Source organism: Vicugna pacos, chromosome 32 (genome assembly GCF_048564905.1).
Source record: "Vicugna pacos chromosome 32, VicPac4, whole genome shotgun sequence".
Taxonomy (NCBI): domain Eukaryota; kingdom Metazoa; phylum Chordata; class Mammalia; order Artiodactyla; family Camelidae; genus Vicugna; species Vicugna pacos.
Genome location: NC_133018.1, coordinates 2,165,100 through 2,187,798, shown reverse-complemented (window position 1 = coordinate 2,187,798; position 22,699 = coordinate 2,165,100). Strand labels below are relative to the sequence as shown.

The following is a 22,699-nucleotide window of genomic DNA, read 5'->3' as shown; positions in this document are numbered from 1 at the left end:
TCGGAGGTGGCGTGCGGCGAACAGGCGCCCGCTGCGGCCAGTAGGACGCCTCCCACAGCAGTCGCCCTAGCAACTCCGAGTTGTTGGTTGCTGCGGATACCGCCGCCGGCCTGGGCTGACCTAGACCCGTGAGCAGCCAGGACCGACTGACTTGTCTCCTCGCCACCCCAGGAGGCTCCAGCATCGCCCCCTTTCCACTCCAGAGCCTGCAGGTGGAGCAGCTCGTCGAGGGCATAGCACAGAAGGCCTGGGGGCCATGCAGGGCCCCGCCCCCTCCTCTCGCGAGCTAGAGTCACGCTCTTACTCTGTGGGTCCCAGTTTTCTCTCATGCTCTAGCATCGCAAATGTTGCTCCCTCCATCAAGAACATTCCTCCCCAACTCTGCTCGTTGAACTTCAGGATCTGCAAAGTCAGCTCAGAGGTCACTTCTTCCTGAAGCTTTCCTTATCCTCTCCTGCTGGCCCCGTGCTGCCCACACAGTACCTATCCCACCTGTCATCACCCCAAGGAGTGAGGCCAGAGGGCAAGGGACAGAGACTGCTCCTCTCTGCGTGCCCAGGACCGGGTGGAGGGAGGCTGCAGTGGGTGGGAGGCCCAGAGCAGTTGGGGGTTGGGCCTGATCCCAGGGCTGGGAAGAGGAGGCCTGCCCTAGGTGGAAGTGTCCCTTTAATAGTGGCTGGCTTGACCTGGCTTGGCGCCTGCTTTACTGCCTGTTCAGCTGTGGCTGCAGCTGCTGTGCTGACTCATGCACCCCAGGCGCCAGCAGGAGCTGGGAGCATGGGCTTCGCTGGGACCGCAGTGGGCTGGGGGCTTCTGGATTATAAAACGGAGAAGTATGTGATGACCCGGAACTGGCGGGTGGGCGCCCTGCAGAGGCTGCTGCAGCTGGGGGTCGTGGTCTACGTGGTGGGGTAAGAGAACAGCTCCCAGCATGCTGGCCAGAGGGAGCATGCCGGTCCTGCTGGGCTGGGGTGAGGGTTTGATTCTTCAGGGGCTGGGCTGGTGGTAGTGGAGACTTGTTCCCAGCCCCTTGGTGGGCTTGGCACAGAGCAGGAGGCCCCAGATCGGGCAGGAGGTAGTCCCTGACTCTCATGAGAGCTGGAGCACCAAGGCCCGGGTAGAGACCACCAGTTCTAGCTTTAAGGAGGGAGCAGGATCTAGACAGGGAAGGAGGAGGAGGTTGGCTGGTGGAGGAGGTTGGCTGGTGAAAGAGGTGGTGGTGGACATCTCCAAGTCCATGGGCGCCTGACGGGAGACCCCCATGAGGTCTCCCTCCCCACTGGCTCTCCGAGGCATGGAGAGGAGGTGGAGCCCCTGATCACCAGGCTGGGAGCCTATAGGGTGTGGGGAGAGAGTCTGAGCAGGTGGGGACCAGATCTGCTATGTGCTGGGGACACACAGCACTGCCCATCACCTCCTTCCCAGGTGGGCCCTCCTCACGAAAAAAGGCTACCAGGAGCAGGACCTGGACCCCCAGACTTCTGTCATCACCAAGCTCAAAGGGGTTTCCGTGACCCAGATCAGGGAGCTGGGGAATCGGCTGTGGGACGTGGCTGATTTCGTGAAGCCACCACAGGTAAGTGCCTCGGTGAGGCTGCCACGTGCTGACACCTCTAATAGCACCCTTGCAGTGTGGGAGAGAGGTGTGTGAGGCCGGGGGAGGCGTGGTGCTGTCACAGGGCCAGGCTCGGGAAGGGCCTTACAGAGGAGTGGGGTCTGGACCAGGCTTTCAGGCATGTAAAAGGTTTCCAGGTGGATGAGAGGATGGGTCGGGAAGCCAGGCTAGAGGGATGTATTTACTAAGTCTGCTCTGGACATGAGAGAATCATCTCAAGGCTTGAGCTTGAGTAGGGGGTGGGAGGGGCATGGGGGCCGGCACCTAGAGCTTTTGGAGCTGGAACACTTCTGTCAGATGCTCCTTCTCTGGCCCTCCCACGCTGTATTTCCAACCCCTTCTCCCTCCACCCACACTGTCCGCAGCCTCAGTTTCCGCCTCTGTCATGCTGATGCCCAAATTGTAACCCTGGTGACCACTTGCCCTGAGCACAGCCACCTCCTGAGTGCACCCTATCACGTCCAGAGAGAAATCATGTCCCTCTCTCTACGTGGCCTCTTGTTATCCGATGGCATCCACCAGCGCTGAAGCCAGACCCAGCCTGACGCCCTCCTGTCCCTCCCTCCTGATCATTCCATTTCCTGACAATTTGCTCTTCTGCCCTCACTGTACCTGGATGAGGCTGTGGTCTTCTGGAGAGTCCCCAGGTGCCCTCCACAGGGCAGCCAGGCTGAGCCTGCCAGCCCCTGCCTTTGACACTTGGAAGGCTCCCTTTCCACGATGGGGACCACCTAGCCCCTTGAGATCCTTGCCACTGCCACCCCCACTGCCTTTGGCCCAGCCCTTGCCTCCTCTTCCTGGGTGTGCTTCCCTCAAGCTCACTGAGCTCTCATGCACACCACACAGACGCTCGCCATCCTTTGTCCAGACCATGCTCACCTCTGGCTCCCCTGGCCATGCGTACAGTGAGGGGTCCACCTCCCTACTAGCCTGGGTAGGTGCCCAGTCCAACTCGGCTCTGAACTTCAGTGGTGGAGTGAGTAAGAGTGAACGTGAGAAATAAGCTTTTCTCAAAGAGGCAGGCATGGGCTCAGAAATGGCCAGAAGCCCAGCCAGGCTCCTGTTTGTGCCTCCAATCCTCCTGGGGCACAGGGTTGATGACTCGAGGGGACCCTTCCCTCACAAGCCAACCTTCCAGCTTCAGGCCTCTCCCAGTTTGAGAGTGGAGCAGGGACCAACCCTGACACTTGCCTTCCAGGGAGAGAACGTGTTCTTCTTGGTGACTAATTTCCTTGTGACGCCGGAACAGGTTCAGGGCAGATGCCCAGAGGTAAGGCTGCCTGAGGGCTTCCCAGTGGGTCCCTAGTTCCTCTGCCAGCCCTGGGTCACTAGCCATATCCCCTCTTCTCCTTCCCAGGTGACTGAGGGCTTGTCAGTAAGTGCGACTTTATCCCAGGCTCTGGGAGAAAACCTTTCCGCGAATCATCTCACATAGTCATCCCAAGTACCCTGCCCAATAGGATCTACTTAAATGACCCCATTTAAGATGAGAAGACAGAGGCTCAGCAAGGGAGACTCACATGCCCAAAGCCGCCCAGCCTGTGAGTGACAGGACTCCGGATCTCTGAGCAGCCTTCTTCCAGAGTCTTCCACCACTGTCCCCAACAACATGTCTAGGTCCCTCCCCATCTAGGACCCCTCTGGGGTCTCTGCAGATTGTCAAAGTATCACCCAGAACTGGGCACAATGCTCAGGTCGGTTCTAGTAGCAGGAGGCAGGCTGGAAGATCACCTCCCTTCTCTACGCCCGGCCTCCATTCAGGCGTCCCGAGGCAGCTTCCGTTTTTGTGGGCAAAGAGCGCATCCGTGCTTGTGCTGAGTTCAGGGTCACTTACGATGTCTGGGTATTTTTCATGACAGCTGTGGTCAAGCCAGCATCCCCCACTATATCCTTGTCCATTTCTCATCCAGAAATGCAGATCCTCTCCCTGAAATCTCACCTTTCCCCCTTGTCTAGGAAAGTCCCAGGGATTCAGCATGGGTCACATTTTGATTGTGATAAAAAAACAAGTAACATAAAATTTCCCATCTTAACCATTAAGTGTATAGTTCCCTGGCTGTGAATTTTGTTTGAACATTTGGGACCCAGGACATAGTTTTGGAAGCCTTCCTCTCTGGTGGCATCTTTCTTTCATCAAGGCTAAAACATAATCACTTGCTGGGCTGGAGAGTAACAGTGTGGTCACCTACCCCTGATTCCTGGTCGCTGGTCCCACCAGTTACTGGGGGTTTCATGTCCCTCGTCTCCCCATCCTCAAAGGATCTGAGGCACGTGCACTCAGCAAACACACACAATGTCCTTCCCTTTCTAAATGCTCAGAAGACATCTACTTATTGTTCAGTTTCTGGACTGTCCCGCAATTTTGCTGGAGCCATGGTTCTGTACTTTTCTGGAATCTGTGTGGTTCCTCTTTTCCTGGTGTCCCAGCTTCTGGCTCTCCCCTCAAAACTTCAGGGCGGGGAAGTAATTCATCAGATCTGAAAACCCTTCTTCCCAAGACCAGCTCCTCTGGAGTCCTGGTCGTCTCCACCCTCTCGGCACGTGCACTGTGCTCCGTGTAGCATCACAGACTTCAGAGAACACTCGCCAAGCCTCCCCCAGGGCTGCAAAGCCACCCTCCACGCCGACAAGCTCCTGCACAGTCAGCCCGGCCACGGTGGCAGGTTCTGTGTTGGGGGCAGAGGCCACAGCTGGGAGCCCCAGGAATGGGCATCTGAAGGGTTTCCTGCTGGACTCCAGGCTCACTTGGGATCTTGAGGACATCCGGGCAGAGGCGGCTGTCTGGGCAGAGGCTCCGAGCTTATGGGATGAGGCACCTCCAGGGTCATCATTTGCGCCTCAGGAGGGACCATTCAGGCTGCTGGATGGAGGTGGATGAGGCAGAGGTGGGGCCCCATGGTGGTCACTGTGGGGTCTGGTTGAAGGAGATGGTGGCCCAGCCAGGGCAGAGAGGAGGGGCAGACTCAGGACACGGGTAGGGACAGCAAGGGAGAGCAGGTGACCCCACAGTGTCCTCTGCCCACTCACCACTTTTGGCTCAGAGTCCCTGAGCCCTTCTTAGCGCCGGACGCTGTGGTCTCCCTGCTGCCCCTGAGCCAGGGCAGCGGCGTCCATGTCAGCCCGGGACAGGACTATGGAACTGCGTCTGGGAGCCTGTACCTACCTCCTGGGGCATGGGACCCTTGGGAAGCTTAGCACCTTCCCCTTCTGGCTGATCCCAGAACAACGTGGCTGTGTGCAGGCACCAAGGTCCCTGTTTTACTAAAGAACAGGCAGGGAGGGGACGATGCTCGGCTTTGGAATATAGCACCTGCTCCCCCGTCCAGCCAGGGCTGCTCCCCTGCCCTATTTTATTTGTACCCTTCAACTTTCTCATGTGCCTCAAACTCAGCGATCCCTGGGGGGCCAAGGCGAGGAGGGTCGAGTCCCTGTGGACCACAGGGCCCTTGGCAACTCTGCTCTTTCATCGCAGCACCCCTCCATCCCGCTGGCCAGCTGCTGGGCCGACGAGGACTGTCCTGAAGGGGAGGCAGGGACGCACAGCCACGGTAACTGGGGCCCTGGGTGGCTCCCCATGTGGGCCTGTTGGTGCCTCTGTGCCTCTCCTTTTTGTCAACAGTCCCCTCCACCCCCTCCCCAGGCCCGGGGAGGTTTGGGGGCCTGGAGTTTGCCTGTGTTTTCAAGGCATAAAGACGGGCCAGTGCGTGGTGTTCAACGGGACCCACAGGACCTGTGAGATCCGGGGCTGGTGCCCAGTGGAGAGCGGCACTGTGCCCACGTAAGTCTCTCCCCTCCAACCCGCCACCCCCACCCCCAGGACGGGGCCCCAGGACCTCAGAGCCTGCCCCCCACCACCCTCCTTCCCTGCAGGAAGCCCCTACTGGTCCAGGCCGAGAACTTCACGCTGTTCATCAAAAACACCGTCACCTTCCGCAAATTTAACTTCTCCAAGTAAGGTGGGGGCGTCCGGACTGGCCAAAGACCCTCTTTGTCCCCTGCCTGGCCTGACCCCTGCCCACCTCTCTCAGGTCCAATGCCTTGGAGACCCAGGACCCCACTTATTTCAAGCGCTGCCGCTACGACCCAAGCTCCAGCCCCTCCTGCCCGGTGTTCCGCATCGGGGACCTTGTGGCCGCGGCTGGAGGGGTCTTTGAGGACCTGGCACTGCTGGTGGGTCCATGGGTCGGGACAGGGTTCCAGGAGGGCTGGGACAGTGTTCCGGGCCCGCGAGCTGGTGGAGCAATGCTGTGCTGTGTACAGGGTGGTGCCGTGGGCATCCAAGTCCGCTGGGATTGTGACCTGGACGCTTGGGGCTCTGACTGCCGGCCCCACTACTCCTTCCAGCTGCAAGAGAGGAGCTACAACTTCAGGTGCGGCCCCCACTGCCCACCTGCGCCTCAGCTGGTCCTCCTCCACCTGTCCTTCTGTGGCGGTCAGGACAGACCACCCTCCCAGAACTCCGGACGCCTCCTGTGTGTGGGTGGAGGGCCCAGGGGCAGGAGGGGATTTTCTCAGCTCCAGGTCCCCCAGCACAGGCTCCGCCCAGCCTCCCACCAGCGCCCCCCCCCCGACCCCGCACCTCTGGCTGCTCCTAGAACCACCCCCAGCCCCTCCTCCCTCCCCCTTCCACCACACAGAAGGCTTTCTTTTTTTAATTTTCCCTTAAAGCTTTATCAGAAAATTTTTAAAAATCTGTAGACAATGTCAGAGTTCAGTGTTGTGAACACCCGTACAGTGGCACCTGGGTTGAGTAGGGCTTGCTTTTGTTTTTACCACATTGCTGCGTTTGCTCTCTCTCTCCCTCTAGAGCGAGTGGGTGCATTTAGATAGATCTCACACTGAACCATTTGAAAGGAAATGGCAGACATCCGGTGGACACTCGCCCCTCTCAGGGCTGTCCTGAGAGTGGGGACCTTTCCCAAAGGACCGCTGTCCTATTGTCACGCTCAGGAAATGTAACATTGGAAAAATGAATCTAATGTTTAAATTTCCCTCCCCAGCTGTGCCCGTAATAGTCCTAAATCTTTTTATTTTCCAATCCAGGATTCACTCAAGGATCTTTTTTTCTAAGTGTAGTTGGTTTACAACATTGTGTCAGTTTCTGGAGTACAGCATCGTGATTCAGTTATACATATAAATATGTTATTATACACATTCTTTTTCATATTCTTTCCAGTATAGTTTATTATAGGATGTTGAATGTAGTTCCCTGTGCGACCCAGTAGGACTTCGTTGTTTGTCTGTTTTGTATACAGTAGTTTGCGTCTGCTAACCCCAGACTCCCACAGTTTGTTTTCTCTGTCTGTCTCTGTTTTGTAAGTAAGTTATTTGTCATATTTTAGATTCCCCATGTAAGTGAAATCATATGATATTTGTCTTTCTTTACCTGAGTTACTTCACTTAGGATCATCTCCAGGTCTATCCATGTTGCTGCAAATGGCATTATTTCATTCTTTTTAACGGCTGAGTAGTATTCCATTGTATACATGCAACACATCTTCTTTATCGTCATCTGTCACTGGACATGTAGGTTGCTGCTCAGGGATCTTGCATGGTGTTTCTTGTCATGTCTTTGAGTCTCCTAAGCAGACCCCCCCACCCCTGGAATCCTGTCCTTCTACCACCTCATGTCACCTTGTCACGTGTGTGTACACACAGGCACGCACACACCCACATGCACCTGTGCTCACACAGCCGCCAGGTCTGGAGATGATGCCTTTGACTTTTCTCCCTGGACCTGGCCTGGCCTGGCTTCCCTGACCTCCTGCCCTTTGTGATGATTAGGGACTGGCCCCCGACCCAGGGTCTGTTCCCCATACCCCTGTGTCCTTACCGGCTCTACTTTCTCTGTCAAGAGCACCTCCCTGACTGCTGGAAAACCATCCTGAGAGTCTCCCTTGCAGCAAACCTTCCCAGGTCCACGGGGGAGGAGTGAGATCCCTCCCCAGACCCTCACAGCCCTGGGTCTGCCCCCCACCTCCCCCACCCCCACGGCCAGTGTCTGTTTAGGGACCTTTCTGCCCCTGTCCCCTCCACAGGCAGGGAGCTCCTGAGAGGCGGGTCCCAGCTTGCTCCTTTGCTGTATCTGCAGTGACAACACAGGGCTGAGACCCAGGGATGGGGCTGAGGGGTTCATGGAGTCAGTGGATGAGTCAGATGGAGGCTTAGGAGGGCCAGCCTGGCCCCGGAGCAGGCAGAGCAGGCCACCAGGCTCTCTCCTATACCCAGGACAGCCACTCACTGGTGGGAGGCCTCGGGCGTGGAGGCCCGGAGTCTGCTCAAACTCTACGGGATCCGTTTCGACATCCTCGTCACAGGGCGGGTAGGTGGCAGGGGTGGACGGGGGTGGAGGGGAGGTGGTGGTGATGGTCCTGGCTGAGGCTCACCCAGATCTCTCAGGCAGGGAAGTTCGCGCTCATTCCTACGACCATCACTCTGGGCACAGGAGCAGCTTGGCTGGGTGTGGTGAGTCTGCCTAACGTGGGCTCCCTCTGGTTTGGTGAGCATGGGCCCCTGGTGCCTGAGGTCAGCCCTTGGGGTGAGGGCTGGGGATGTGGCAGGAGGGGTGGGCAGGTTGGGGGCCAGGACACAGGTCAGTCCTGCCTCTCCCAGATCACCTTCCTCTGTGACCTACTGCTGCTGTACGTGGATGGAGAAGCTCCTTTCTACTGGAAGACCAAGTATGAGGAGGTGAGCTGCGGGCCGACCTGGCCCCTGGGCTTCGCTACACTTCTGGAGGGTACAGGCTAGAGTTCCGATCTGCTGTTCTCACCTGCAGGCAAAGGCTCCAAAGGTGACCACCAGCCCTGAGCAGACAGAGCAGGCATCCACACCCCCGTGCCCGGCTGCCCAGAGGCCTTAGGGAGGACCCAGCATCTGTCCCGATGGCCACGGCTGCTACTGGGAGCTGGACACCGGGACCGTGGCCCTGCCTCCACTCACTGGCCCCCACTCGCCAGCCCTTCCTGAGGCTAGTAGCTGTTCCCTGCTGTTGGGGGTCTGGGCTGGGAAAGGTGGGGGCCTTGCCTGGGGAACCTCATGGATGGAGCCCCAGCACGGGGGGGCGAGGGGGAGGAGAATTCCATCCTTCAACTCCCAGGCGGACCATCCCTCCCCTGACTCAGGCCTCAGTAGGGTGCTGCCTGGGGAGATACAGAAGCCAGTTTTGCACAGGGACCTGCAGCAGAGCATGTCACAGGGCACTAGTCCCGAGGGGCTCCTGCTGTGTCTGTGTCTGGAGAACTCTCTCCCAGGCTCAGCCCACTCACCAGTGGTCAGAACAGACCCTCCCACTGTCTGTGCAGACCCCAGCCCTCTCCCCTGGCAGTGCCCCCGTCGCAGGTAGAGCCCCCACACTCTCAGCTGCGCTGCTCCAGAGTCCATGCTGCCCGGTCCAAGGCAGGGTAGACAGAGGCCTGATAAGAGGGTGCCTCCGCTGTGCTGGTGCTGGGCTGCCTGCGGCAGGGCCCCACCCAGCCTGGGGCCTCATCCATGGAATGCAAGTGGGGCCAGATGACCCAACCCCCTCGGGCCCCCAGGCAAGGGCACAGGCACCCACTCATTTTCTGTGTACCAGCCCCTTCTGGGGACAGCCCTTGGCCTGTGGAGGGCTGCGATTGGGAGGAGAGGATGGAGGAGCTAAGTTGGCAGTACTGGAGGCTCTAGGACCTTCTCTGGGCCCCCTGGGTGACACCCAGCCCAGCCTTCTGGAACATGTTGGGGTGGGGAGGATTGTGTCTGGAATTCACTGCTGCCCAAGGTCATACCTAAGAACCAGCCTGAGGCAACAGTTTGAAGGAGACCCTGTCCTTCACTTCAGGTGGAGTCCAGCCCTCTGGGCTGGAGGGAAAGTCCCAAACAAATCACAGAGGCCCCCAGAGGCTGGCCTGGTTCTGGCTCTGGAATCCTCATGGGGGTCTGAGTCCTGCCTGCTGGGAGCTCCCCACGCCGCAGGGGGTGCCCACAGTTGAGGGAGGGACAGGCTGTAGGGGTCTTGGCCCCGAGTCAGCAGCAGGGATTTGGGGGAGCCCCCTGGGAGGTGAGGGGCTGCTTTCTCATGGGCCCTGGTGAGCAGGCGTGCTGGCTGCTTGCTGGTGCAGTGACGTGGGCTGAATGGGGAGGGCCAGGCTGGGGCTCAGGCTGGGCTAGCATCTGGAACCATCTGGCACCTGGAGCCTCAGCAAAGCCTTGGGGTTTCTGCCGCCTCTGGATCCCTGCGTCCCTGCGGTGGGGTCACATGGACAGGGGCCCAGAGAAAGCTGATGTGATGGCTACACGATGAAGGAGTAAAGTCTGCCAAAGCCAGCAGCTTCCCGCATGGTCCTTTCGGGCAGGAACGCGAGCTGGAGGTGTCTGTGGTGGTGAAAGCATCACCGGGGGGACCAGCGGGGCGGGCCAGGGTGAGCCTGGGGACCCCCCCGGACCAGGTGGGCTGGAAGGAATTTGGAGCAGGCCCAGGCTCTTACGTACCCATCCCCACGCAGGTACCACTGGAGCCTTTACCCAAAGCCCTTGGGGATGGGGCAAAGACGGAGAGCTGGGAGCACCAGCCATGACCGCTGGAGAGCTGCCACAAATCTGAGTTTGGAAACAGCTGTTGACTCAGTCTACAAGTGGGTGTGCACCCCAGGGTGTGGGCCAGGTGGCCGCATGCCTGTGTGAGTGTCTCTCTGCCTCCCTGGGCAGGACTCGGGCACATAACACGCTTTCTGGGAGCCCCGGGGAAACCAAGGGGGCCCCAAAATTCCTCTGCCCTTTCTAGGCGGCATCCTGGGGGCCCAGGCTCAACTTTCTGGGTCCACCCGTCCTGTGGTGAGGAGCCTGGGGAGGGGAGTCTGACTCTGCCCCAGTCTTGGACCCCTCTGTGCCTGGTGCCTGCTGCTGGGAAGTGTAGCTTCCTCTGAGCTGGGCAGAGGGCACTGGCCTGAATGTCCCCGACTCAGGGCTGTCCCAGGGCTGCACACCCCCTCCACTGCCTTGCAGAGCTCTGTGTCTTTGCTGTGCACTGGGGACAAGTGGTTCCCGGAGGCAGGTGAGGGCTCGGCGCCACAAGGAACAATGGATGCTGGCAGGCTACGTGCAGTTATTACTGTAGATCCCTGAGGCTGGGGACTCTACCCCACCGGCCCACCCCACCTGCCCAGGTAGCTGGAGTTGGTCATAAACTGGAAAGCACTGGGCAAAGAGTCCACCGCACCAGCGCTGGCCACGCCCATTTCCAAAGATGTGAAGCTCAGTCCCTTCAGTCCAGAGGTCCCAAGGACCCCATTGGGTGGCCAGGCCCACAAACTGGAGCCACCCTGGAGAGAAGGCAGGCCTCCCGAGGAGGCGGGCAAGGGTGGGCAGGTCCCCAGCCTTCCTCACGGACTGGAGGGCTGCTCGGCGTGGCCGGGCTCCTGGGCTGGCGCCTCGCTGGGGAGCTGCACGGCTTGCACTGTCCCCTCCAGGCTGCCGCTGGGGAAAACCACGTAGCGTGTGGCGGTCAGCCCTGCCAGCTCCCGCCGGTTCTCCTTGCTGTGCCAGATGCCATAACAGAAATACACGGTGAGCCCTGCAATGGGCGGGGGAGCATGAGCGGCAGGTCCCGGGGCTCGCCCTCCTCCGGGCTGCCCAGCACCCAGCCCAGGCCCCACTCACCGATGAGCAGCCAGATGGAGAAGCGCACCCAGGTCAGGTAGCTCAGCTTCAGCATGAGGCAGACGTTGAGGAGGACGCTCAGCGCTGGAGTCAGTGGCACCAGGGGGATCTGAGGCACAAGGTCAGGGCTGGGCTGGGGCTTCTCCCGAGACCTCAGAGACTTTCTCTGCCTCTGGAGATCCTGGAGACCACGGCCCAGTTGCAGATGGAGGGGGCTGTGCCTGCTGCCTCCCAGAGACGGGAGCCATGGCTCGCTCAGCTGTGGCAGAGGACCAGGTGGGTGGGGGGGTGGGAGGATCTGGTGGGCTGACAGCAAGTGGGGGGTGGGGGTGGGGAGTACCTGGAAAGTGTCCTGCTGGCACTGCTGCTGGTAGGCCCCCAGGACAAGGACACTGAGCAGAAACATGACACTGCAGAGCAGGAGTAGCAGGATGTAGCCCCAGCGAGGGAGGTGCAGGGCTGAGTCCCCGAAGATCAGCAAGCTGCCCAGGGTGATGGCTGAGGCCACCAGGATGCAGATGGCCCAAGTCACGGCAGCTCCAGGGCCACACCTATCCAGGAAGCCCAGGTAGGGCCTCAGGACTGGCCGGAGCTGCCCAGGCTCAGGGGCCAGGGCCTGCTCAGTGCCCACCAGCTCTATACGGTCTGAGAAGGAGTTGTACTCCTTGGGTGCGGGACGAGGGCTGGCTGGGCTTGGGGAACTGGACAGAGAGACCTTCTGGAATCGTAGCACAATAACACTGATGGCCACGAAGGTGTAGGCCAGCAGTGTGCCGATAGACAGGAACTGGACCAACGCCTCAAGGTCCAGCAGCAGCGCCACAGAAGCCGTGAGAACCCCAAACACCAGGATGCCCACCAAGGGCACCTGCGTCCTGGGGTGGACATAGGCAAACGCCTGGAAGAAGAGCCCGTCGACGGCCATGGCGTAGATGATGCGCGGCAGGGAAAAAAGGTTACTGAGCAGGACTGTGTTCATGGCTGTGGCAGAGGGTGGGGGCTGGTTAGCATGGCAGACAGACCCCCGGGGCCACGCCCACCTTGGGAGTAGGGGCACGAGTTTGTCTGGGTTCTCAGAGTGAGCCTGAGTGACTGTGGAGTCGGGATTGTCACTCCCCCAACCCAGGAATGGGACCCCTCAGTTTAGGTCGCAGGCCACTGGGAATCTGGTGAGGGCTCAGTCATGCTGTCCAGGAGAGACCTGGACGCATATGCACAGAACGGACGATGAGGGTGGGGCGGCCAGGTCCCTCCCAACAAGCCTGGGGGGACAGTCTCATAATTAGCACCTTCCTGAACCCATTATACAACTCGTAAAACTAAGGCCCAGATGGAGGTGTGCTCCCTGGGGGCCAGGGCAGGGCTCCACTTACCGCAGATGGAGCCAGTCGCCACAACAAAGCCGGCCCACCGGTAGCCCCGCTGGTAGAAGGCGTCGGCTAGCGCAGAGTCAGGGTCCAGGCTGTGCCAGGGCATCATGAGGGTGAGCACAGTGGACACCAGGATGTAGGCGCTGGCTGCCAGGCCAAGCGAGATGGCGATGGCCAGGGGCACAGCACGCTTTGGGTTCCGGGCCTCCTCGCTGGAGGCAGAGATGACGTCAAAGCCCACGAAGGCATAGAAGCAGGTAGCAGTACCGGCCATGATGCCAGAGAAGCCGAAGGGCGCAAAGCCGCCCTCCTGCTCTCCCCAGTTGTGTGGGCGGGCCAGGATGAAGCCCAGGACGATGACAAAGAGGATGACGAGCATGCTGATGCCAGAGAAGGTGTGGTTGAGCCAGGAGGAGACTTGGGCTCCACAGGAGACGAAGATGGAGGCCAGGAGCAGGATGCTGGCAGCCAGGATGTCTGGGTATGTGGCCAGGAAGGGCACCTGCCAGACGCCTATGTGAGCCTCAGTGAAGTTGCGGATTTGGTGGTTGAACATGGCATCCAGGTAGCCACTCCAGGCACGGGCCACAGCGGCACCACCAATCACATACTCAAGCACCAAGTTCCAGCCGATGAGGAAGGCCCACAGCTCACCCATGGACACATAGGTGAACAGGTAGGCAGAGCCTGTGCGGGGCACGCGGGCCCCGAACTCCGCGTAGCACAGGGCCGCGAGCAGGGAGGCCACGGCTGCCACTCCGAAGGCCACGACTACCGCCGGGCCGGTTATCTCTTTGGCCACGGTGCCTGTGAGCACATAGAGGCCCGAGCCCACTGTGGCCCCCACTCCCAGCAGGGTCAGGTCCAGTGTGGACAGGCAGCGCCTCAGTGATGTCTCCATGGTGGTGTCCTCCAGCCGCTTCAGCCGATTCACCCTCTGGCAGAGGCGGGCCAGGCCAGCAGCGCTGGGCAGCCCCAAGGCCATGGTGAGCAGTTGGGAGGAGCACGGAGCCAGCTGCCAGCACCTACCAGGGCTGGAGGAGAGTGACAGTCTGGGTCACTGACCAGCTTCAGTCCTTCCTTGGACCCCACCCAGGGGACCTGAGCGCCCTTGAACGCTGGCATGCTGGAGGGCTGGGCTGGGACAGGGCTGGGCAGGAGGTCCCAGAGATGCTTTCAGGGCAGGGCAGGGAGCCTGGTGGAGCGAATTTGGGTGTGTTTGGTGGGGTAGCCCTGAAGGTGAGGAGGGGGCAGCCCCAGGGAGCGCGGCTGGGAACCCAGAGCCAGGTGGAAACCGGAGTCTTCCTGGGAGCTGGGCCAGGCCTCCAGGACCCGGAACAGGAGCGGAGCTGCGGCCCTGGGCGTAGCCCAGGCAGCCACCTGGCCTCAGACATCGTGGTCACCTTCCCCTCCCCCGCCCCGCAGGGCTGGAGTAACCGAGCACTGGCCGCAAGCGGGGGTACCCTCGGTCTGGCTCAGAAACCTCAGGCTCAGAGCTGTGCCCGCCCCCCCCCCTGTACGCCCCTGCTACCCCCGGAGCCAGTTTCACCGCGCCCCGTCCCCAGGTACCTGAGCTTTTGCCTCCTCCCGAGTCGTCTGCGCAGAACCCTGCGACCCACCTGCTGTCTAGCTGCTGCTGCTGCTCTGCGCGCTGAGCCCGCCCCGCCTGCCGCCTGCCTCCTGCTGGTGTCGTCTGCACGCAGAGCCCGCCCTACCCCCGGGCGCCAGACCCAGCGCGGGGCCCCACCTCGCTGTCAGGAACAACCAGGTAGCCCACTCACTCCTAACTCGCCAGGTTCTGGGGACGCCCTGTCCCTGTGCCCAGTTCACAGATGAGGAAGCCCAGGCCACTAGGGTGGCCTCCGAAGCTGGTGGAGGTTGAGGTGCAAGTTTGCGGGGATTGGTTTGGATCCCATCCGCATCCCATTGCTACAGACACCCTCGTTTATCCCTCACCAAGCGGGACACCATCCAGGAACCCCCAGCACTGAGGGTGTGGGGGCGCTGGAGTCAGGCAGGCCCTGGTAAGCTGAGAGTACAGATCTGCCTGAGTGGCCCTGGGCAATCCTGACATCCCCCACACAGTAAGACACCTCATAGGTTGGCGGGGGAGTGCACGACTCTCAGGAATGTCCTATGAATTGGCAGAACTCAGGCTGGCTGTTCCTAGCCTCTAGCTATGCACAGTTTCCTAAAAAGAGGAAGCAGTATCCTGGGACCAACCCACAGCCCACCAGCTCTGGGCACCCCTAGGGCCCCTCAGACCGTGGGGGACCTCACAGCAGCCCCCCAGTTCGTGGCTGTCAGTGAGAGGCACAGTGTACTGAGCACCACTCCATGCCAGTCCCGCACCACAGGCCATCCCTGTGGCCCATCACGTGACCAGGCTGATTTCTTCCTGGGACCGGGGCTCTTTGCCCAGCTCTTTCCACTGCTTTGAAAGTGAAAAGGTGTGTGTGATGGGGTGTGCCCTTGTCACGGCAAGATGATGACCATCCATCCAAGCAAAGCAAAATCAAAACAGGTATCCTCTTCCCCCAGAACTTCCCACCTGTTTTCAGGTTTATATGTGGTTTGTGGAATAGGATTTTAAGGGCACCCCCAGCCTGTCTGGTTCAGTGGGCTCATGGCAGGCTGGTGGACCACCCCCTGGCAAGAAGGTGCCGCTGGGAACACTGCCTTATCCAGCCCCCTCGATCCCTTCTGTTATTTGGCTGATACTGTCTCTTTTTTTCCACCCCGCTTTTATTCTCAACATAACATTGGATTAGGCAGGGAACCAGAGTCATCGAGCTTTTTTGATCCAGACATTTCCCAGAGTTTTCCTGGGCGATTTCTTCTATTCCCTTAAGGCAAAGAACATAAACTAGAAAACCATGATAGGCCTGAGAGGAAGCAAAAATCCAGCATTAAAAAGTGTTTTTCTTGTATAGACATGGTGACAGTTTTATCTTAAGTCATGTTATACTGAGAGGATTTTCAGCAGGTCCTGGGTATCCGGGAAGAGTTATAAGAGCGTATTAATCAGCCCCTGTATAGATGAGAAACATGTGACAGGGTACCAAGTAGAGAAGCAAAGCTTTGGAATTTCTTAAAATATTTTTAAAAATTTATTTATTTAAATGGAGGGACTGGGGCTTGAACCCAGGACCTCATGTGTGCTAAGCATGCGCTCTACGCTGAGCTATTCCCTCCCTGCTGGAATTTTAATAGCTGGTAATTATTTGGGACCTAGAACTCCCTAACTTTTATCTCTAATCTTCTACTGTGATTCTTGCTTTACCCTGGCACACAATAATTGAAGACATGGTTAACTTTTAAAGTTCTATTCTTATGTCAGGTTTTGAAGCCGGATTTGAGTTGTACCTGTTGTCTTGAGGAGATGCTCAGATGGGCTCTCACTTCCTGCAGGGAAGGCATCTTCCCCTGCTCTCGTGTGGCCTAAACATAACTAAGCAGATGTTTCCTTGTTCTGAAATGCCTACGCAGAAATCCAGAAAAATGCATTTCAAAGCAAGAGTCTTGGGCAGTTTTGTAACAGAATGTACTTCTCAGGCCTCACCAATGACCCCGTGAGAGCTGGTGTGCAGGGTTTCAGGGCACTGACTGTTTATCTACCCAGAGATGTGCTCTCATCACAGGCAGCAACACCCAAAGGATATTTGAGGCCAAGCATGATGGACATGGTGAACTGTAAGCTTCCAGGGGTAAGGCTGAGCTTCCCCCTCAACCCAAGCAAGGCTGTTCCACACAGCAGCACCACAAAGATGCAGGGAAGAGAAAGCATCAAAAAACAAAAGAAGAGGGGAGGGTATAGCTCAAGTGGTAGAGTGCACGCTTAGCATGCACAGGGTCCTGGGTTCAATCCCCAGTACCTCCATCAAATAAATAAATAAGTCAAAAAGAAGAAGGAGGAGGAGGAGAAGAAGGAGAAGGGGAAGGGGAAGGAGGAGGAGGAGGAGGAAGAGGAGAAGGAACTGTCCTCATCTCAGTAAAGACCATCTACGAAAACCTGTTGGCTGCTACACCAATGGGCATTCCCTTCTGATCGGGAAAGTAAGGATGCCCACTCTCACCACTTGCATTCAGCATTTTCCTGGAGGTTCTAGCCATGGCAAGTAAGTGAGAAAATGAAATAAAAGGAATCCAGACAGGAAGAAGTAAAATGAATTCTAGTAACGTGATCATATGTATAGAAAATCCTAAAGAATCCACACCAAAAAATATTAGAACTAATAAACAAGTTCTGCAATATAAGATTAATATACAAAAATGAATTGCATTTCTATACAATAGCAATGAACTATCTAGAAGTGAAATTAAGAAAACAGTTCTGCTTACATAGAATCAAAAAGAAGAAATTTATTTATAAACATACTTAGAATACATTTAACCAAAGAAATGCAAGACTTGTACACAGAACACTACCAAACATCATTGAAATAAATTCAGGAAAGACATCCCATGTTCATGGACTAGAATTCTTAATATGGTAAAGGTGGCAGTACTCCCTAAATTGCAGTTTCCATTCAGTCCTTATCAAAATCCCAACTGCCTGTTTTGCAGAAATTGTCAGTGGAATGCTAGGGACCCAGAATAGCCAAAAAAATTTTGGAAAAGAACAAAGCTGGAGGACTCACACATCCTGATGTCTAAATGACTACAAAGCTACAGAAATCAAGACAGTGTGTTACTGAAATAAGAACTTACAGATCAGTGAAACAGAGTTGAGAGTCCAAAAACATGGCCAATTAATTTTTAAAAATTTGTACCCAATGTAAATTTGTGACCAATTAAATTTATGGCCAATATTTTGCCAATTAATTTTTTAAAAAATAGATTTTGTTTTTTAGAGCAGTTTTAAGTTCACAGGAAAGTTAAACAAAAGGTGGAGTTCCCATATACCCCCACTCCCTACACAAGCACAGCCTCCTCCATTATCAACATCTGCCCAAGTGGTACATTTGCTATAGTTAATGAACCTGTATTGACACATCGTTATCACCTAAAATCATTTACATTAGGGTTCTCTCTTGGTGATGTACACACTATAGGTTTCGATGAATGTATAATGACAGACACCATTACAGTATCATGCAGAATTGTTTCACTGCCGTAAAAACCCTCTGTGCTTCACCTGTTCGTCCCTCCCTCTCCACTAACCTCTGGCAACCCCTGATCTTTTTACCGTCTCCACAGTATTGCCTTTTCCAGAATGTCATATAGTTGGAATCATACATTAGGTAGCCTTTTCAGATTGGCTTCTTTCACTTATTAATATGCGCTTAAGATTGTCTTATGTCTTCATGGTTTGATAGCTCATTTCTTTTTAGCGCTGAGTAATCTTTCTTGTCTGGACGTACAACAGTTTATTTATCCGTCCTACTGAAGGATGTCTTGGTTGCTTCCAAGTTTTGGCACTTATGAATAAAGCTGCTATAAACATCCATGTGCAGGTTTTTGTGTGGAGATAAATTTTCAATTCATTTGGGTAAATATCAGAGTGTGATTGCTGAATCATATGGTAAGAGAATGTTTAGTTTTGTAAAAAATTACCAAAGTGGCTGTACCATTTTGTGTTTCCATCAGCACTGAATGAGAGTTCCTGTTGCTCCACATCCTTACCAGCATTTGGTGGTGTCAGTGTATTGGATTTTTGCCATTCTAAGAGGTATGTAGTGGTAGCTAACTATTTTTCTAATCTGCATTTCCCTGATGACATATGATGTTGAGGATTTTTTGATATTCTTATTTGCCATCTGTATATCCTCTTTGGCGAGGTGTCTGTTCAAATATTTTGCCCATTTTTAATCAGTTTTTGGTTTTCTTAGTGTTGACTTTTAAGGGTTCTTTGTATATTTTGGATAATAATCCTTTATCAGATGTATCTTTTGCAGATATGCCTCCTAGTCTGTCTGTGGTTTGTCTTCTCATTGTGCTGATAGCAAATCGATTTTTGAGAAGAGTGCCAAAACAATTCAATGAGGGAAAGAATAGTCTTTTCAAGAAATCATGTTGAAACAGATGAATATCCTCATGCAAATAAATGAATGAAGTTGGACCCTTACATCATACCACAGACAAAAATTAGCTCCAAATGAATCAAAGACCTCAATGTAAGAGCTGGAGCTATAGAACCCTGTTGTGAGATGGTTGAATTAACATTTGTTAAGTGGAGCCCTGAGGGTATTGGATGGTGAGCCGCTCTTCAACAAGAGACCATGAAGGAATTGAAGTAGAGAAGTTTGTTATTCACAGATCCCAGAGGAGGTACACAGCACACCTTGAGGGGCCACACCAGGCGGTTAAGGCGTTGTGTGGGCAGAGAACATGACAGGACCTGGGAGACATGCCTTTTTTAGGGTCTGCAGGTGGAGTGCTTTGGGGTTCCCTGGCTGAGTCTGGATTGGTCAATTCAGAACAATGAGAATGGGGTTTTGGTAAGCTTATCTAAGGATCACTCAAGGGGCTGGTCTGGGAGGTCAAGGAGAATGCTTATCATAAGGGCAGTTGAGGGATTCATGTCAAGAACTTAAATTACCTGTGACCTGCAGGCTGTCATCTAGGGCATGCACTCTTGGGAGGAGTGAATTATCAGCTGAAGATCCCTGCAGGCTACTCGGCCACACAAAGTAGGTGCTGATATAGCAACATTATCAAGTAGTTTAAGTAAACTCTCAACAAACTCTTACAAGAAAACATAGGAGTAACTCTTTATGACTGTGCATTGGGCAATGGTTTTGTAGGCAGATAGTGTACAGGGTCCCCAAAGGAAGAGAACCAGACATAACTTTGTCGACATAACCAGACCAACTGGAATCCAAAGAATGCTAATGTGGACCTTTGCTGACTTCTATGACTTCAATCAACTAGAGTCTGGACTCTGTCAAACTATGCCCCAATTCTATGCTGAATTCTCCTCTGCTCTCAAGCTCCTTCACGGATATGCATACACCACCCAAGCTCCTCCATAAATATGCATACATCCTTAGCTTAAATCTTCCCCAATTTTGCTGTTCAGGGAGATATCCCTGGAGTTCTCCTTATTTGCTGTGAGTAATAAATCCTTTCTTCTCCTGCTCTTTGACTTCATTGTGTCTTTTGGTTAGATACCCACCAAGAGGCGAACCCAGTTTTTGGGTAACAGTTTCATAAATATGCTACCAAAATGTTCAAGCAAACTAAGAAATATATAGATGAATGTGAGTTCATTAAAATTAAAAACTTTTATGCTTCAAAGGATACCACCAAAAAAGTGAAAAGATAATCCAGAATGGAAAATTTTGCAAATCATGTACCTGCTAAGGGGATTGTATCCAGAATATATAAAGAGCTCTCACAACTCAATAACAAAAATGCACAAAGGATCTTGACAGTTCTTCAAAGAGGATATACAAATGTCCAGTAACCACATGGAAGGATTCTTAACATCACTAGTCATTAGGGAAATGCAAATCAAAAGCACAGTGCAATGCACCTCTAGGATAGCTATAGGCAAAAAGTCAGGTAACAACACGTGTTAAAGATAATGTGGAGTCATTGGAACTCCCTTACACTGCCGGTGGGTGCGGCTGCTTTGGAAAACCATTTGGCAGTTTCTTAAAATGTGAAACAGGAAGTTACTGTATGATCCAGCCATTCTGTTCCTAAGTATATACCTAAGAAATGAAAACATCTATCAAGACAAAAACTTGTACATGAATTATCACAGCAGCGTTACTCATAATGGCCAAAAAGCAGAAATAATCCAAATATTCACCAACTGAAGATGGGTTAAATATGAAATACCCATACAATGGACTATTATTTATCTATGAGAATAAATAAAGTGGTGAGAAACATAGATAAATCTTGACAATATTATGCTAGGTGAAAGAAACCAGTTACAGAAGATTACATATTGTATGATTTCAGGCACATCTATAGAGACAAAGAGCAGATTAATGGTTTCCAGGGGACTGGGGAGAGGGGAGGGCAATGGGAGGTGACTGCTAATGGGTGCAGGGATTCTTCCTGGGGTGATCAAAATGTTCTGAAGTTAAACAGTGGTGATGGTCGCACAATTCTTGGATATACCAAAAACCATGGAAGCATACATTTTAAGCTGGTGAATATTATGTTATATGAATAAAATTGTTATAAAAATAAAAGATAAAGCACCAAAGTGTTTGCAAGAAAGAACCCCAGGGACAGGAAGAGTTGAGTGGCCAGAGACAGGTGAAGCCTGCTAAATAGAGGAAGGTTAAGAAGTTGAGAGACCACTGTTTCTCCCCAGACAGGCCCCTTCTGCATTGCTGGACTCAAGTTAAGGCATTACTCCTCTGACTCCTCTCAGTCACTCAGACGACATGCCACATGTGATCCAGTTGGCCCTACATCCTTCTGCCTCCCGGAACTGTCATTTCTGTTAGCATCCAAACAACATTGCTCAGATCAGCTTATTTATTTCAGTTAGTCCAGGCCTTCCCCAGTTTCTGGGAGCTTTGTGGTGGGGGGAAGGAAGGCAAAAGAAATCTTACATTTCTCCCAAGTCATTGTGATCTTTCCCTACACTTTTGTCTGTCTCCTGCAGCTTCTGTCCTCTCTTGTCCCCTTGCTGGACACTCCCCTCCCCAATCTGCTCTTCTCCCCAGGGCCAAATTTAGCTCAGACTCCACCCTTCAAAGTCCACCAGCATCTTGCCCCATATTACCTCTCCCAAATTCCCCATCACTTGTCACCGTGGACCAGTTTCCCAGCTCTTCCTTCTCTTGTCCCCCAGCCCTGGCCATGGCAGTCACATCTGTCCCCACCTGCTCCAGCCCTTACCAGAGGTTCCCTCTCTCCCATTTCCCATCACCTTCTCTGCCCAAGGCTGGCCCTAGTTCCTTGCACCCATCGTGGTGGGCCTCCCTGGAAGAGGAGGGTTTCTGGTTTTCCAACATCACTCCCTGGAAACCCTAGTTAGCTGCTCGACCCTTCTAACTTCCTGACCACATTCTCTGAAATCTGCCCGAGCAAGGGAGGAGTGGGGAGCTGAAGAGTTAGCCCCATGGAATCCATGGCGGTGGTAGGGGGTGTTGCTCGAGCCCAGACCTTCTGAACTGCTGCTGTGAACACACCATCCCATGCCTCCGAGACCTAGCAGTGGTAGGCAGGGTAGGAAATCTGGATTTTGCATCTATGTTTTTAATTTTACTTTATAGTAATTCATAATTTATATTTATTTGTATTTTCTTTAATTAACTCCTCTTAGGTCCTGCCTTCTCCATGAAAATTCCAGTGTATTTGGGTTGTGCTTAGAACAGCCAAGAAAGGGCTCGTTTCTTGGGTCGGGTAAACACGACTCTCCCACGTACCAGCAGCAGGGATGGGGGGCATCCTGGGAGGGTGGTGAATTGAGGGTATCAGTCACCCTTCCAGGAACCTTGGAAATTCTATGTCCTTTCGCCAAGGTGTGTGAGCAGGTTGGTAATTCTCTGGCCTCCTGCAGTGACCACCTGTGGGATCTCCTGCCCCATCCTCCCCCTAAATAGCCGAGTCAGCCCACCTTGCTGCCGGTTGGCCCCACCCACCCGGGAAACCCAAGCCCCTGGTCCGGCCGCGGTCAACTGCCCTCCGCGCTGCAACCTCGCTGTACCCGGCCTGCCCTGCCCCATCCAGCCCACCCACCCAGCTTTGCTGCTTGGAAAACTCGCGATATTTTCGGACCCATGCAGAAGCCCCGCCCCCTGGAAGGCGGAACTTTCCCCAGTTTCGCAGCGCCTCCTTCCCGGAACCTACCTCGTGGCCGGTACCTCGTGCTCTGGCAGGAGGCGGGGTAATGACGTCAGCGCAGGTTGCTAACTGAGGAGCCCTTGCACGTGTCTGCTCCAGCCAAGTCTGCAAAGCCCTGTCAGTGATGAGCCCTGTCACTTCCTACACCCCGTGCAGCAACGCAAAGAGATCGCATTTTACAGATAAATTACCCGGCCTCCCTTTGTGGTTACTCAGCAGGCGCCAGCCCGCGGCTTCCTGCCACCGCAGTACGAGACCTTCCTGTCGCCACTTCCCGCCCAAAGTGACGACCAATCAAAAGAGAATTCGCTGGTCAAGGAAC

At 54.6% G+C, this 22,699-nt stretch overlaps 2 protein-coding genes and 1 long non-coding RNA gene across 6 annotated transcripts; 2 read left to right on the top strand and 1 right to left on the bottom strand.

The window, feature by feature from the left end:
- Positions 1 to 768: 768 nt before the first annotated feature.
- On the top strand, positions 769 to 9,863 carry P2RX6 (purinergic receptor P2X 6). 2 transcript variants are annotated; one of them, XM_072953290.1, is made up of 12 exons: positions 769 to 911; positions 1,426 to 1,576; positions 2,814 to 2,885; positions 5,088 to 5,163; positions 5,300 to 5,393; positions 5,486 to 5,566; positions 5,644 to 5,785; positions 5,876 to 5,985; positions 7,844 to 7,937; positions 8,015 to 8,080; positions 8,228 to 8,305; positions 8,394 to 9,863. In XM_072953290.1, the coding sequence occupies exons 1-12, from the start codon at positions 778 to 780 to the stop codon at positions 8,475 to 8,477; spliced, it is 1,182 nt and encodes a 393-aa protein (XP_072809391.1). In that variant the 5' UTR covers positions 769 to 777; the 3' UTR covers positions 8,478 to 9,863. The 2 variants fall into 2 exon arrangements, with proteins under 2 accessions (XP_072809391.1, XP_072809390.1); XM_072953289.1 differs by lacking the exons at positions 769 to 911; positions 1,426 to 1,576; positions 2,814 to 2,885 and adding an exon at positions 4,389 to 4,500 and having other exon boundaries at positions 5,088 to 5,393.
- Positions 9,864 to 10,974: 1,111 nt separating this feature from the next.
- On the bottom strand, positions 10,975 to 22,600 carry SLC7A4 (solute carrier family 7 member 4). 2 transcript variants are annotated; one of them, XM_072953168.1, is made up of 5 exons: positions 22,384 to 22,600; positions 12,625 to 13,655; positions 11,592 to 12,232; positions 11,252 to 11,360; positions 10,975 to 11,165 (listed from the first exon to the last, which is right to left on the bottom strand). In XM_072953168.1, exons 2-5 carry the CDS (start codon positions 13,604 to 13,606, stop codon positions 10,975 to 10,977), a joined length of 1,923 nt encoding a protein of 640 aa, XP_072809269.1. In that variant the 5' UTR covers positions 13,607 to 13,655; positions 22,384 to 22,600. The 2 variants fall into 2 exon arrangements, with proteins under 2 accessions (XP_072809269.1, XP_006219137.1); XM_006219075.4 differs by lacking the exon at positions 22,384 to 22,600 and adding an exon at positions 14,191 to 14,282.
- LOC140690932 (uncharacterized) lies at positions 14,216 to 19,702 on the top strand. Of its 2 annotated transcripts, XR_012066316.1 has the most exons (4): positions 14,216 to 14,389; positions 18,211 to 18,292; positions 18,984 to 19,061; positions 19,176 to 19,702. It is a non-coding gene; the product is annotated as an uncharacterized lncRNA (long non-coding RNA). The 2 variants fall into 2 exon arrangements; XR_012066315.1 differs by having other exon boundaries at positions 18,984 to 19,702.
- Positions 22,601 to 22,699: the final 99 nt, after the last annotated feature.

What these genes read in the sequence shown, in the direction of transcription:
- P2RX6 (XM_072953290.1), top strand. Translation starts at nt 778, where the DNA reads ATGGGCTTCGCTGGGACCGCAGTGGGCTGGGGGCTTCTGGATTATAAA. An exon ending in TTCAGGGCAGATGCCCAGAG is followed by an intron (nt 2,886 to 5,087) that starts GTAAGGCTGCCT and finishes CTTTCATCGCAG; the next exon opens with CACCCCTCCATCCCGCTGGC. An exon ending in GAGCAGCTTGGCTGGGTGTG is followed by an intron (nt 8,081 to 8,227) that starts GTGAGTCTGCCT and finishes TGCCTCTCCCAG; the next exon opens with ATCACCTTCCTCTGTGACCT.
- SLC7A4 (XM_072953168.1), bottom strand. Translation starts at nt 13,606, where the DNA reads ATGGCCTTGGGGCTGCCCAGCGCTGCTGGCCTGGCCCGCCTCTGCCAG. An exon ending in GGCGACTGGCTCCATCTGCG is followed by an intron (nt 12,233 to 12,624) that starts GTAAGTGGAGCC and finishes CCTCTGCCACAG; the next exon opens with CCATGAACACAGTCCTGCTC. An exon ending in CTCCATCTGGCTGCTCATCG is followed by an intron (nt 11,166 to 11,251) that starts GTGAGTGGGGCC and finishes CGCCCATTGCAG; the next exon opens with GGCTCACCGTGTATTTCTGT.